We start from the raw sequence: 14,076 nt of genomic DNA on the forward strand, positions 1-14,076 counted from the left end.
CACTTTTTTAAAATCATGTTTTGAAAGCACAATTTTAATTAATTTTAGGGTGTGTTTGAATTTTGCTTAATTTTGTTAGCTTATTTACATAATGTTTATTGAAGATATAGTTTTTCTTTTTATAACTTTTAGTAAAATAAGCTGGCTTTTTAATTTGAAGTCAAACACACATTAAATGTATAACAAAAAGCTAAAAACTAGATTATTTGCAAAACAATTAAGACAAAAAAAAAAAAAAAACAAAAAGCAAAAAGCAAAAAACTTTTAAGCAAAACCCAATCGCATATTTAGTATTCATTTTGAGAGCAACAGTTAACCATACATTAACCACTTAATATTGAGGACGATCGAGGTCACCTTAGTTCTAGGCAAATCCAGTAATGAGTTGGAAACAAGAAAATCTCCCTCCCACGAAAAAAAAAAAAAATCTCCCATGACATGTATAAAATAAAGTCAAAAAAATCAATTTGACCAAGTTAATTTCCTAATATATATTGTTATTTGTTATGGAGAATGGACCAACACTAGAGATGAAAATTATGGAGCCTATATAGCCAGCAGATACTGGAATTCAAAGTCGTATGGTATCTTCTCAACAATGCTAGATATCTTGCCACTGTTTTGTCCCCTGAAGCAATCCACCAATGATTTTCTTAATGACCCAGATGTTGGTAACTGGTGGCAAATCCACTCCACCAATGTGTCTATGTCTACAGCAAAATCAAGCATGTTTCTAAGCAGGAGCTCTGGGAATGCAATTCTTTTTGTGCTAGTCACTACTATTGAAGCTTGCAAATAATCTAGCTTTGATTTTTCCAACTCAGCTACAACACCATCAGCTGTATACATTCTTACCTGCACATATGATGCTTTTTTGTGATTTTGAGCATGTGAATAATTTGGGAAAAAATGTGTCAGCCAAAGGTTTGATTGTTCAACTTACAGCAGGAGATGAAAGAGTTCCACAACACAGAGCAAATGTGACATTTGGTTCCATTGATTCAAGTCCATAAAGTTCGCGAACAATGGCTTCCTTATCATCCATGTCACTCTGAAGATAAACCTACTAGAAATCACCTCTAAGAAGATTGTACCAGTAATACATTTATTACTTCTACATAAAGTATAGGTTCAATGATATTTACCTCTTTCACACCAGAAGAAGCCGGCTTTCTCAAAATAAAATGCTCTATTGCTTGAGCATTTATAATATTACCTCCTATGTTAAGGGTTGCCTTAATTCACAAAATACAAAATTTTGAGTAAGATTACTAGGGTCGATTATTAACTTGATGATCTGCATGTTTTCATACTTGGCAAAGCAAGGGAAGTATTGCCAGTATCCATTCAATGTTAACATGGAAAGAGTTCTGAGATGTACCTTGTTCATCAATGCAAGCAGTTTTTCTGGAGTAGAAGGCACACCATATTGAAGAAATCCCTGAAACAGATATCTAAATGAGTACATCAGTATGCTTTTGATAATGATAGTTCTATAAGATTTATAAGGGCATCCTGGTGTGCGCGTAAGCTTAATTAAGCATCAGAGCAGCAACTCTGGCAAAAGATTACACATACATCAGGCTAGATGACCCCAATTTAATAAGATATACAAGAGAAGGAAGAATGGTATTGAATATTTTATTTACATGCATAATACAAGCATTGTACATGTTGATCCAAAATGCTAATTTCTGTTGGTTAGTCAAGAATCTCAAGTCCACCGTCTGGAGAGAGTTCAACAAAACCCTGTAATCCACAAAGACAAAAATGAAAAATCAAAATAAAATCTAATCACATGGCTGCATTTATGTCGACAACTTTTCATTAAAAAAAAAAATGTCGACAATTGGGACCATTGCACCATTTAATTATGTACTATAGTAACTCTAGCTGTACTCATCTATTTATAGAGTTCAGCAGGCCTACCTCAACTTTCTTAGCAAAGGAATAGAACTGGGGCTTGATATGAACTTGTGGTCCAAAGAGCTTGACGTGAATACAACCAAGTTCTTGTAAGGACCAATGTCCCTAGGAATGGACTCTTCCATGTTGAAGATACCATATGGGTCTTGTTGCCTTGATTCCTTTTGTATAAGGCTTGACTTTAAGCCAGTCTCGGCCCTGAAGCTTCTTGAGCTAAAAGAAGCGTTCATGGACCTTGAAACGGGGCCTGACTTCTCTAACTCCATTGCTCTTGATGTTCTAAGCAGTCTCGTATATATGACGTTTAAACACTTCAAGATGCTCTCGGATAGCTTGTTGGGTTGCCATTGCTGGTTTTCTTCTTCTGATTGGTTTGCATTGGGTAGAGCTTTTGGAGGGAGGTCTGAAAGGATTGGTGGATTACGTTCTTTTAGCTGAAACAATGTTGTTAAATATTAGCATTGATACACCATGTTGAATATGCTAGTATGGATGCGGAAGCAAAAACATAAAGTATAGAACACAATAACACACGAGGGTTACGTGGTTTAGCCTAACGGCCTACATCCACGGAGGAAACTCTAAAGGGCTACATCAATAATATATTAGAGTGTAGTACAAATCCTGTGTTACAATGAACCATAACATGTGTATATATAGTAGACTAAACCCTAAACTAATAGACTTCTAGTACAAGTAGGAAACTTGGCTTGCACACAAAGTAGAATTAGGCTTGGGCTTATGCTAATGGGCTAATATATCTCTAACACCCCCTCTCAAACTCAAGATGGAAACTTGATGAAATCTTGAGATTTGATTAGGTTGAAAAGATCCATTGAATGAAGTTTGGCTCTGTGACGGTGGCTTGAGAAAGGCAATGGTCTTGCAGTGTTGATGCGACTTCTAACGGTGACATGACTATACCGGAGAATTTTGACGGCAACAGTGAAAAACCAAAGAAGATGAACGCAGCGAAGAAACACCGAGGAAGACAAAGATTGCTCTTAATACACCGTAAGGACAGAAAACCATGGCCATAGGAAGGCAGCTCTGATACCATGTTAAATATTAGCATTGATACACCATGTTGAATATGCTAGTATGGATGCGGAAGCAAAAACATAAAGTATAGAACACAATAACACACGAGGGTAACGTGGTTTAGCCTAACGGCCTACATCCACGGAGGAAACCCTAAAATGCTACATCAATAATATATTAGAGTGTAGTACAAATCCTGTGTTACAATGAACCATAACATGTGTATATATAGTAGACTAAACCCTAAACTAATAGACTTCTAGTACAAGTTGGAAACTTGGCTTGCACACAAAGTAGAATTAGGCTTGGGCTTATGCTAATGGGCTAATATATCTCTAACAAATGTCATTGGGAACTTGGAATTAGCGTTCATTATCTACATCTAACCATATATTGGAAACTTGGCTTACACACAAAGTAGAATTAGGCTTGGGCTTATGCTAATGGGCTAATATATCTCTAACAAATGTCATTGGGAACTTGGAATTAGCGTTCATTATCTACATCTAACCATATATTGCTGTATGACTCTCCATGATCCCACAAAGAGGGAAACTTTTATACTATCATGAATTTCCTGAAAAGAAAGTGGGTCATCCACTTCATTCAAACCAAAAGCATGTGGGCTAAAATTCAATTTAAACTCTCAACTTTTATTTCAATTGTCAATTTTGTCCTTCAGGTTTAATTTTTGTTAATTTAGTCTCCCACTTTGTTAAAATGAGTCAATCTAATCCTTCTATCTAAATTTCTTAGTAAATGAAACTGTTTTTTTTTTTTTTTTTACTTTCTAAAATAATACTTATCAAAAAATAATATCTATTAAATGGCACATCTCATGAACGTTATCGGTTAAATTTTAATTAAACAAAATAATTTAAACGATATTTTTTTAACTAATAGATTTGACTGGAATGACCAAATTAACTCATTTTGACAAAGTGAAATACTAAGGATCCGTTTGGATACAGCTGAAAAATGAAAATAATGTAGTAATATCATTTTTAAATGTGTAAATAGTACCGTGTGACCTATTTTTAATAAAAAAAGTGGTTGAACAGTAATTGCACAGTGTAAACATTAACTTTTGTCCCCTAAGCTGAAATACGTGTAGAGAAAAAAAAAAAAAGAGACTAAAACGCGTCTTGACTAAAACATAGACGCAATAATTTTTATCCAAACAATCACTAAATTGACAAAAACTAAATCTTATAGATTAATTTGAGAATCGGAATTAAAGTTATGGGCTAAATTGAATTTTAACAAAATACTTGCACTTTTTTTCAAAGTAAATTGAAACATGAGAAAAGCCCACAATCACTATTCTTATCTAAAAATCACAACAATAATAATAACATAACATGGCACAAATGAACTGAGACCTACCTTGGGTGATGGGTGTCGTGGTTCACGCAAGGGTGAGGATGGCTTCAGCATCCCACTTTTTCTTGGAATCTTGTCCTGAAATTTAACAGCCTCATGGAGAAGATTTTCCTTTTGATCAGCAAATCCTCTTGAATTTCCCAATTTCTCAGCTATAGTGAAATCATTGAGATTATAATCGCCTTTTATAGCTTTACTTATGAAATGCAATGCTTTGGTGTCATAGGCCATCGTTTCATTACCAACTTTGTTAATGGGGTTTGTGTTTGTTGTTGGTGATGTTTGACCCACATGGTTGCTTAGAGTTCCATGTTTCCATTTTTTGGACTTTGATTCCACGGTGACCTCCTGCTCAAGTTTCAAACTCTTTTGAAGTTCGCTTATTTGGCCTTCAAGTCTAAGTATCTCACCCTCAACCATGGCTAACTCTGCCAACAGCTGCTTTATCTGCATAATTTACGTGACAGATAAATACGTTATCACTTTGCTGTTTTTGTACCTTAAACAAGATTAAGTGAATCAACCTAGTCCAAAGTATTTTAGGCCATCATTTCCTTACCAACTCTATCATTTCATCAGAAGTCATATATTACTGCTACAAGAAGTTTCTAATATGTGTTCCTAATGCGATGTTGCGTGTTGTTCCATGTCACAAATGAGAAAAAGTTTACCTTAACTGGAAGGAAGTTCGGTATGCTGACAGCAGAACCATTATGTTGATTAAGGATATGCTCCAAAACCTCATGCATATTTTCTTCTTGATTCAACATTTTTTGAAGCATAGAGACCTACAATATGGGAAATCATTAATACGGCTAGCTTTCTCCAATAATATGTATAGACTCATACGTCTAGATGGAACTCATAAACATATAGATTATATCTTTTGTCATTTTTATTACTTTCTCGCCTTGTCTTTTTTGGAGTTATCATATTTGGAATTATCATAATTGTTAAATGATTAAATTTATCAAAATAATAATAAAAAAAAGGAACAAAATGGTAATTATTGGAACAAGTATTGTTTTATAGAGAAAGAGATGATAATATCTATATACCTAGATCAAATAGGTAGATAACAAAGGACTATCTTAACAAAAAAGGAAAAAAAAAAAATATATATATATATATATGTATATATAGTTATACAATAAATGAATTGAATTGAATTGAATTTAATAGTAGGATTTTGCCAATGTGTGTCCCAAGAGCACACAATAATTAATCATTTTTTGAAATATTCTTTTGAAAATTGAAAAAGTATTGACAACTTTTTGAATTTTCAAAAAAATATTTTCAAAAATGGGTGGTTTAATGTGTGCCCTAAGGGCACACATTAATCGGACCCTATATAAATAGAGATGAAATATTTGATCTCTATATGAAGAAATGATTTCTCCTCCCCCAACCCCATTTTTGGAGGAAATGAAATGGACAGGACATTAGCTCAATCTTTTAAATTTCTTGTACTAATTAAACATGTAAATAAGGAAATAGACTAAATATCCTTTTATAGAGATTTTTTTTATTCTATTCATTTCCCTCCCAAATGGAATGTGAATTTTCTTTCTTTTTTCAAATAGCCTAGGATCAATTATTGTTTTATAAAGATAGAGATGATGCTTTGAGTATTTGAGTAAAAAAGGTAAGAACTTTTGATCAAGATACTACAAATTTTAATATTTTAAACATTTTTTCAGTTTTTTTTTTTTTTGGGAGAGAGAAATTTCTTAGTGTGAAAAGATTTACTTGAAAAAGAGCTTTTTCCATTTCCTTGGCATTGCAATCTTCCTGAAATGACTTGTATCCCATGTAATTAATTGATTATGATTCCATAAAAAAATTATTATTGTTTTTAGAAAGAGAAAAATAAAGGGGAACAAAATGAGAATTAATTATTATATACATATGATTTAAGAGCCATAGAGCGTGAGTTATTATAATCAAGGTGAGTGCTCAGTGTAGGCCGATGTCTTAAAGAATGGAATAAGCTTTTTCTGGGTCTACAACTACTAGGATCAGCTCTATTACTATTACGATTCTCAAATAAAAAACAACCAAAAAAAAAAAAACTCTGTTACTATTTACATTAATGAAGAAATAAATGCGTTACTTTTAAACAATAATTATTGAATTTTGCCCAATCCATTATGGACTGTCTAGTTTTTTTCTTACTGAAATTATGGACTGTCTAGTTGAAACCACAAGGAAAATGAACCAGACAAGGGTCCCATCTTGTTTCTCAAAATAGAAAAAAGAAAAAAAGACAAGGGTCCCATCACTTATGGTCTTGTTTGTTGTGTGGTGAAACTATTAAATCCTCAAAAATGCTTGGTTTCCTCGAGTCTCAGACCTAAAGTTACAAAATTAAGACAAATGGTTTACACATACCTCTCTTTCAAGATGCTCCCTCTTTTGCTGCTCACTAAACTTCTTCCTTCTCTGTAATATTGCAAGAACAATATATATATATATATATATATATATATATATATATATATATATATATATATATATAATCAAAATGAAGAAAATATGAACATAAAGAAATAAGAGTAGCACCAAGAAAGTATTAACATTGCTTGAAGTATATGCTTGAATTATTTTAGTTAGAAGCTTAACCAACAACCTTCTTGAAATAACTTACAAATGATATGTACAAAATTCATCATTTTTAAAACATAAAGCACTATCACTGCATACTCTTGCAGTGCAATGATCACTCTACAAGTATAAGTGCTTGTGAGATGTAGGGGCAAGAGCCAGAATTTAAGCCTCCAGAAAGGAGTTTTACACACATATACACTTAGATTAGACTAGAAGTTTCACACACATATGCACTTAGATTAAATTAGAGTAGAATTCTATCTTATAAAAAATAAAAAATAAAAAAACGTAAAGCACTGCAAACCTTTGGCAATCATGGCAAAGCAAGCAAGAAAGGAGGGGGGTGTTGAATCATTCATGGCAAGTAAGAAACGCATAAAAAATAAGTTACAATATTACTAGCAATTGATCTTTTTCTTATGTGTAGTAGATGCACTAAAAAGCCTCTTTGGAAAACAAAGCATAAAATGATAGACAAAACTTACAATCTCCAAGGGCGTGTGAAATGAGTCCCTTCGGCTCGCCATTGGAGAAACTTCACCACAGCCTAGCATTAGTCTGAGTCTACCCCAAAATTTGGAAGAAATAAAACAGCATGGAATGGTCCTCAGGTTTTGATCATCCTGGTGTAGGTGGGAACTTAAAGATCGCTTGGACACAAAGGAAGAGTGGCTACTACTGCAGGTAGTTGTTGGTGTTGACGTTTGAATTGAAGGGCAAAAGAATTTTTGCGTTGCTTGAGAAGGATTTGATGAGAGAGAGCTATCATGGTGATGAGGTTGGTTCATGAACTCGGTTAAGGTTAACCGTCTCATTTGTGGATGGGACATCATGCAGAGAAAAGAATGGTATTGTGGTTGTGGGGGCTTTACTTGGCGTAGCTTGCACTTGTAGCTTCAGAGTTAGAATAGCGGTTATACCTTCTGCTGAGGAGTCTTTAAGTCTTCTAATGTTTCTAATGTCTACATCATTTATAGTAAAATAAACACGTAACAACTAACTTATAATAATGTATCAATGACCAATGAATCTAATTAATGAGGTTTTGTACCTCCACCCATTAATCAAATTAAATCTTTGCTCTATCTGACAATATAATCAAAACAACATAATTAAATTTAAAAGTGAAAGAGGACATGTTATTAATTCCTGCTTGGTTTATATTTATATATTAATCATTATATTTTCTTCCCTATATATTAAGGGGATTCAAAAAGTTAGTTATGACTTTAAAAAATGTCAAAAATAACCCTAATCAACTAATCTAATTAGATAATCCATATTCTTAAAAAATAAAAAACAGGGTTAAAATTTTAATTCAACAAAATTCAAAAAAAAAAAAAAAGATTAGAGAAAATTTTTTCTTAAAAATTAGTACACTTTCTAAAAAAACCATCCCACCTTCTTAAAAAAACCACCCTACGGTTTTCTATTAAAAAAACACATATCCTAAATTCTCTAAAAAAATAAAAAATAAAAACTACCCCACCTTCTTTAAAAAAATCCCACCCACCGTTTCCTATTAAAAAAAAAAACTGCCACATATCACATAAAAAAAAAAAGATGTTTGGTAGAGTAGTTTGAGATGAAATTTTTGTAGTTTGAGATGAGATTTTTGTAATTTTTTGAAATATGTGTGAGTGAAAAAGTGTGTGTAATGTTATTTAAAATGTAAAAATGTGAGTTTGGGATAGGGTACCAAACAGGCCCTAAACATCTTTCAATGTTATTTTATGTTCATTCTTTAGAGCTAGCCTTATTTCTTGGCTATATTAGTGGTTCTAAACCTGCAATTTTTGTGGAAAAATAAGTGTAAATCTCAAATTAAAATAAGTGAAAAATTATAATACTAATCCCCAAAAAAAAAAAAGTTTCATCACACATGTGGAGCGCGTGTGATGAGACTAGTCTGTATATATTAAGAGGATTTGAAAAGTTAGTTATTACTTTTTTTTACTGTAAAAAATAACCCTAATCTAATTAACTTATTCTTATTCCTCAAAAATAGAAATAATTCATAAAAAAGAGTTAAAACTATAAATCAACAAAATTAAACTTTTTTTTACTGTAAAAAATACCTCTAATTTAATTAACTTATTCTTATTTCTCAAAAAAAGAAATAACCCATAAAAAAATAAAAGTTAAAACTGTAAATCAACACTAGTCTCTGAGCACACGCGTGAGTGCATGCTCAGAGACTCTTCTATTTTTTGGGTAAGGGTTAATTTAGAGCATTTATTATAATTTGGGATTACTACATTTATAGATAAGTTATCCAGTATCATTCTTGCTTTAGCAAATTTGTATATATGACAATTGCTTACAAAGTTATCAAATGTGCAATGAAAGGCACAAAAAAGAAAAATATTAAATTTCATAAGGTAGGATATTTATATTACAAAAAATGTTTTCTAACAACTACTTCATAGATTAACTACCATTTCATTCACCCGAATTCATCTAATGTGTCTTCTATGCAATCTAACTAAATTGTTGATATGTTACCCTAAAAAAAATACAAAAAAAAAGAGAGAGTAAGATTTAAATGTAAGAAAAACAACAAACAAAAATAATAAGAGGAAGAGAGGGCACCATTTAGAACACATACTCTAAAATAATGAGTCAAACCTGATAACCACAAAGAAAAAAAAAATCAATATATATCATTCCTATTGTTTAAAAAATAGTCATTAATTAGAGAAAATACTTAAACACCCATCAAATTGTCCAAATAAAATAAAAGAAAAATAAAATCCATCAACCTTGATTTCCTATAAAATCCATCAACGTTGGTTTCCTATTTTTTGCAACTTCAAGCAAAAAAAAAAAGAAAAAAAAAAGAGAAGAGAAGGTAAGGTAAGATAATGATATAATAAAAGAAAAGAAAAATAAAAAAATATATAAGAAAAGATAAGATAATGATATGAAAATGATAATGATAATCTTAACAAAGTGGAAGCCTTTTAGTATCTAAATCACGATAAAATAATATATTTTTGTTGGAGATAAAATAACCCTTTTTTTACAAATTAAACCATAATCCAAGACTTTTAGAATTTTTTTTTAAAAAAAAAACGTTAATAACCTGAGGGAAACGACCTTCAACCTTGAGCGTTATGATGGCAAGGCATGAAACTTGGTGGCAAAAAATAACCTGTACATATAATAGAACTTGTTCGATATGGCCCAAAAAAAAAATCAATACATATCATTCCCATTGTTTAAAAAATAGTCATTAATTAGAGAAAATACTTAAACACCCATCAAACTGTCCAAATAAAAGAAAAGAAAAATAAAATCCATCAACCTTGATTTCCTATTTTTTTTGCAACTTCAAGCAAAAAAAAAAAACCATCAACGTTGGTTTAATTTTTTTTTTTTGTGCAACTTCAAGCAAAAAAAAAAAAGAGAAGATAAGGTAAGGTAAGATAATGATATAATAAAAGAAAAGAAAAATAAAAAAAATATAAGAAAAGATAAGATAATGATATGAAAATGATAATGATAATCTTAATAAAGTGGAGTCCTTTTAGTATCTAAATCACGATAAAATAATATTTTTTTTGGAGATAAAACAACTCTTTTCTTACAAATTAAACCATAATCCAAGACTTTCAAAAATTTAAAAACAAAAAAAAAAAATGTTACTAACTTGAGGGAAACAACTTTCAACCCCGAGCGTTATGATGGCAAGGCATTAAGCTTGGTGGCAAAAAAAACCCCTGTATATATAATAGATCCTGTTCGATGTGGCCTAAAAAAAAAAAATCAATATATATCATTCCTATTGTTTAAAAAATAGTCATTAATTAGATAAAATACTTAAACACCCATCAAACTGTCCAAATAAAAGAAAAGAAAAATAAAATCCATCAACCTTGATTTCCTATTAAATCCATCAACGTTGGTTTCTTATTTTTTTGCAACTTCAAGCAAAAAAAAAAAAAACCATCAACGTTGATTTCCTTTTTTTTTTTTGAAAATTAAACCAAAAAAAAAAAAAAAAAACCATCAACGTTGATTTCCTTTTTTTTTTTGCAACTCAAGCAAAAAAAAAAAAAAAAAAAGAGAAAATAAGATAAGGTAAGATAATGATATGAAAATGATAATGATAATGTTAACAAAGTGGAGCCCTTTTAGTATCTAAATCACAATAAAATAATATTTTTTTGTTGGAGATAAAACAACCCTTTTTTTACAAATTAAACCATAATCCAAGACTTTCAAAAAAAGAAAAAAAAAAAAACAAACAAATGTTACTAACTTGAGGGAAACAACTTTCAACCCTGAGCGTTATGATGGCAAGACATTAAGCTTGGTGGCAAAAAAAAAAAAACCTGTACATATAATAGAACTCGTTCGATGTGGCCCCAAAAAAGAAAAGAAAAATCAGACTTAAAAAATGAACATAAGGGAAACAAACTTCATGCATACAGAAATAAAACCTGTTCCATATGGCCCAAAATCAGTTCGTGCCGTCATCACTAAACACAAAAAAGTGAGATCAGAGAGAGAGAGGGCTGAAATTTTATATAAGAAAAAACTTACCTCAAATCTATGCTGTTGTTGTTGTCGTTTGTATTGAAATCTGAAGCAAAGAGGTAGGTGAAAGGAGTTTGAAAACACAGAATTGAGAGAATTGCATAACTGAAGAAGAAGCAATTTGAGTTTGAAAACTAACGTAAGTGTACTGGAAGTGTACTCCTATTTTGTAGATAGTGTTTTACGTGAAAGTTAAAGGATCATTTTTACCAAGTTTTGCCCCTACTTAAACATAGGCTATAGGGGTATTTTAGACCAAAAAAAATCTTTTACCAAACTATTTTTTAGTTTTGTCTCTACTTAAACCTAGGGGTTTAGGGGTATTTTGGAACAAAAAAAAATCCACTCCAAACAGGTGTAGCCGCTTAAATAGTAGTACTAGCTCTGAGCACGCGCTCATGCGCGTGCTCAGATTCTCTTTCATTTTTTGGGCAAGAGTTAATTTAGAGCATATATTATAATTTGGGATTACTATATTTTCCAATCACAAAAAAAAACCTAGAGGTGTGATGAAAAATTGAGTGGTGGCCGGAATATAAATTGAAATACAAAAAAGTAGGAAAACGAATTTGTGTTATTCTCATATGAACCAAACTATCATGACTTGGGACAATGTTTTGCAATTTCACTTTGTCATATGCATTTCTACTTAAAATGTAGGGTCCATGGTGTGGTTGCGAGATTAATGCTGTAGTAAAGTAATCCAAGGAAGGATGTTTCCACTTGTCCCACCTTTACTTTTTGGAAGACCACAAAGTTGATTGAAACTCCTAGAAATTATTTTCTTATTTTATTAGAGAGAGAGAGAAAGAGATTGCATAATAAATTAATAATAAATTGTTGTGTTCACCACCGAGCGCGTTGGTCAACTGGTAAGGGGTTGTCCTAGCTTAACCAAGGTCTTGTGTTCGAGCCTTGGGCATGCAGCTGCGTTAAAACTCGGTTGGGAGAGCTTTGCCGCCCTTGTGGTCCTACCCGGCTCGAATCCGGATTTAGTTGGAGCCCCTATGGTTCCGGATACCGGGTGGTTTAACCAAAAAAAAAAAAAAAAGAATTGTTGTGTTCACACTACACTTGGGTTTTGAAGAAGAAAAAGAAATGGACCAACAGAGGCAAAAGTAGATGCTTGAAAAAGCAGAGACGTTACCCATAACGGTCAACATGGCGCCAATCAACCAGCCTCTCAGCTTTGTGTCAAAATGGCATAATCATCCTTATATCATTATTCTCTAGGTATTTGGTATTTTATATATACTATAATTTTGTCACATTTTATTTATAGATATTACACATTTCTTTTAATAGGTATATGTTGGGGAGGTGAGAGGTGGGATTTAATTATATAAGTCTTATACATGAGTTTATAACTTATAAACACTGGATTCTCCACCCAAAAAAAAAAAAGAAAGAAAAAAAAAAAAGAGAGAGAAAACAATCCTATAAGAGCCCATTATTTGTCTCAAAAAAAATAAGAGCACATTATAAATGGTAATCTTAGAATATTTGTTAATGAACTATTTTAGAAAAAATTTGATATAATTTTCATAAAAAATATTAAGATCAGTAAAAAAAAAGTTAGTTTTTTTTTTCTTTTCCCAAAAAGAGTTCCTAAAAATATTTTATAAACCAATGCCATTAGGATAATAAGTTGCAATGGGAGCAACATTATTTTTATATGATATCATTATTGATACTCTACTTTTGTTACAATTATACATCAAAATCACAATAGGTAATGTTAATAATAATTGTTAAAAGAATGGTGAAAAAATTACTATATTTAAAGGGAAAATTCAACAGAATTGATTCCGGCTGTGTTTCCTTGTTTCATGACTTTATAAGATTAAAAAAAATCTATTAGTACGTCGCCAATCGCCACCATTTTTTTTTAAACTTGTTCGCAGCCTCTCATTAGTTCCCGAGATCATGTTCAGATTTTGCGCTCCTCTTCTTTTCTATTATCATCACATTCGGTTCATATTTGTTTTCTTTTTTTAAATAAAGAATCTTGAACATTTGAAAAATGATTCTTGAGTTTTGTCCTTATCACTGCACGAATTTAGAGTCATTTCTCCATTGGCTCCTTTTAATGATTTCCATTAATTCATCTGTTTCAAAATGGCAAAACTTTTTGTCAGGTATAACATGTTAAAATGATCACCATAATTCGTGATGAAAAATATAGCTTTTGAGAAGAAGAAGAAATAACTGCTGCATGCCCAACAAACACGAATAGAACATACTAGTCTCATCACACGCATGAGACTTTTCTTTCTTAATGGTCCTATTTTGTAGAAAAAAACTGTATTTAATTATTTTATATATATATGATTTTTATTTTAAAAATCTAATTTATAAGTAAATAAATAAATTTAAAAATTAATAGGAAAATTGTCCTATTTTTTAGGTAATATTTTAGTGGGAGTTGAAGTTGCATTTTTACCGGATTATCCTTTAGTTTTATCTCTACTTAAACATAAGACTGTAGGGGCATCTTTAAACTAAAAAAATGAGTTTTTACCAGATTATCCTTTAGTTTTGTCTCTATTTAAACATAGGACTGCAGGGGCATTTTTG

At 31.3% G+C, this 14,076-nt stretch overlaps 1 protein-coding gene across 2 annotated transcripts; it reads right to left on the reverse strand.

The window, feature by feature from the left end:
• Positions 1–262: 262 nt before the first annotated feature.
• On the reverse strand, positions 263–7,710 carry LOC142607084 (uncharacterized). 2 transcript variants are annotated; one of them, XM_075778498.1, is made up of 10 exons: positions 7,443–7,710; positions 6,742–6,792; positions 5,022–5,138; positions 4,354–4,797; positions 1,930–2,360; positions 1,650–1,749; positions 1,382–1,441; positions 1,146–1,235; positions 944–1,051; positions 263–855 (listed from the first exon to the last, which is right to left on the reverse strand). In XM_075778498.1, the coding sequence occupies exons 1-10, from the start codon at positions 7,509–7,511 to the stop codon at positions 547–549; spliced, it is 1,779 nt and encodes a 592-aa protein (XP_075634613.1). In that variant the 5' UTR covers positions 7,512–7,710; the 3' UTR covers positions 263–546. The 2 variants fall into 2 exon arrangements, with proteins under 2 accessions (XP_075634613.1, XP_075634612.1); XM_075778497.1 differs by having other exon boundaries at positions 944–1,063; positions 7,443–7,707.
• Between the last annotated feature and the right edge of the window lie 6,366 nt (positions 7,711–14,076).

Source organism: Castanea sativa, chromosome 8 (assembly GCF_040712315.1).
Source record: "Castanea sativa cultivar Marrone di Chiusa Pesio chromosome 8, ASM4071231v1".
Taxonomy (NCBI): Eukaryota; Viridiplantae; Streptophyta; class Magnoliopsida; order Fagales; family Fagaceae; genus Castanea; species Castanea sativa.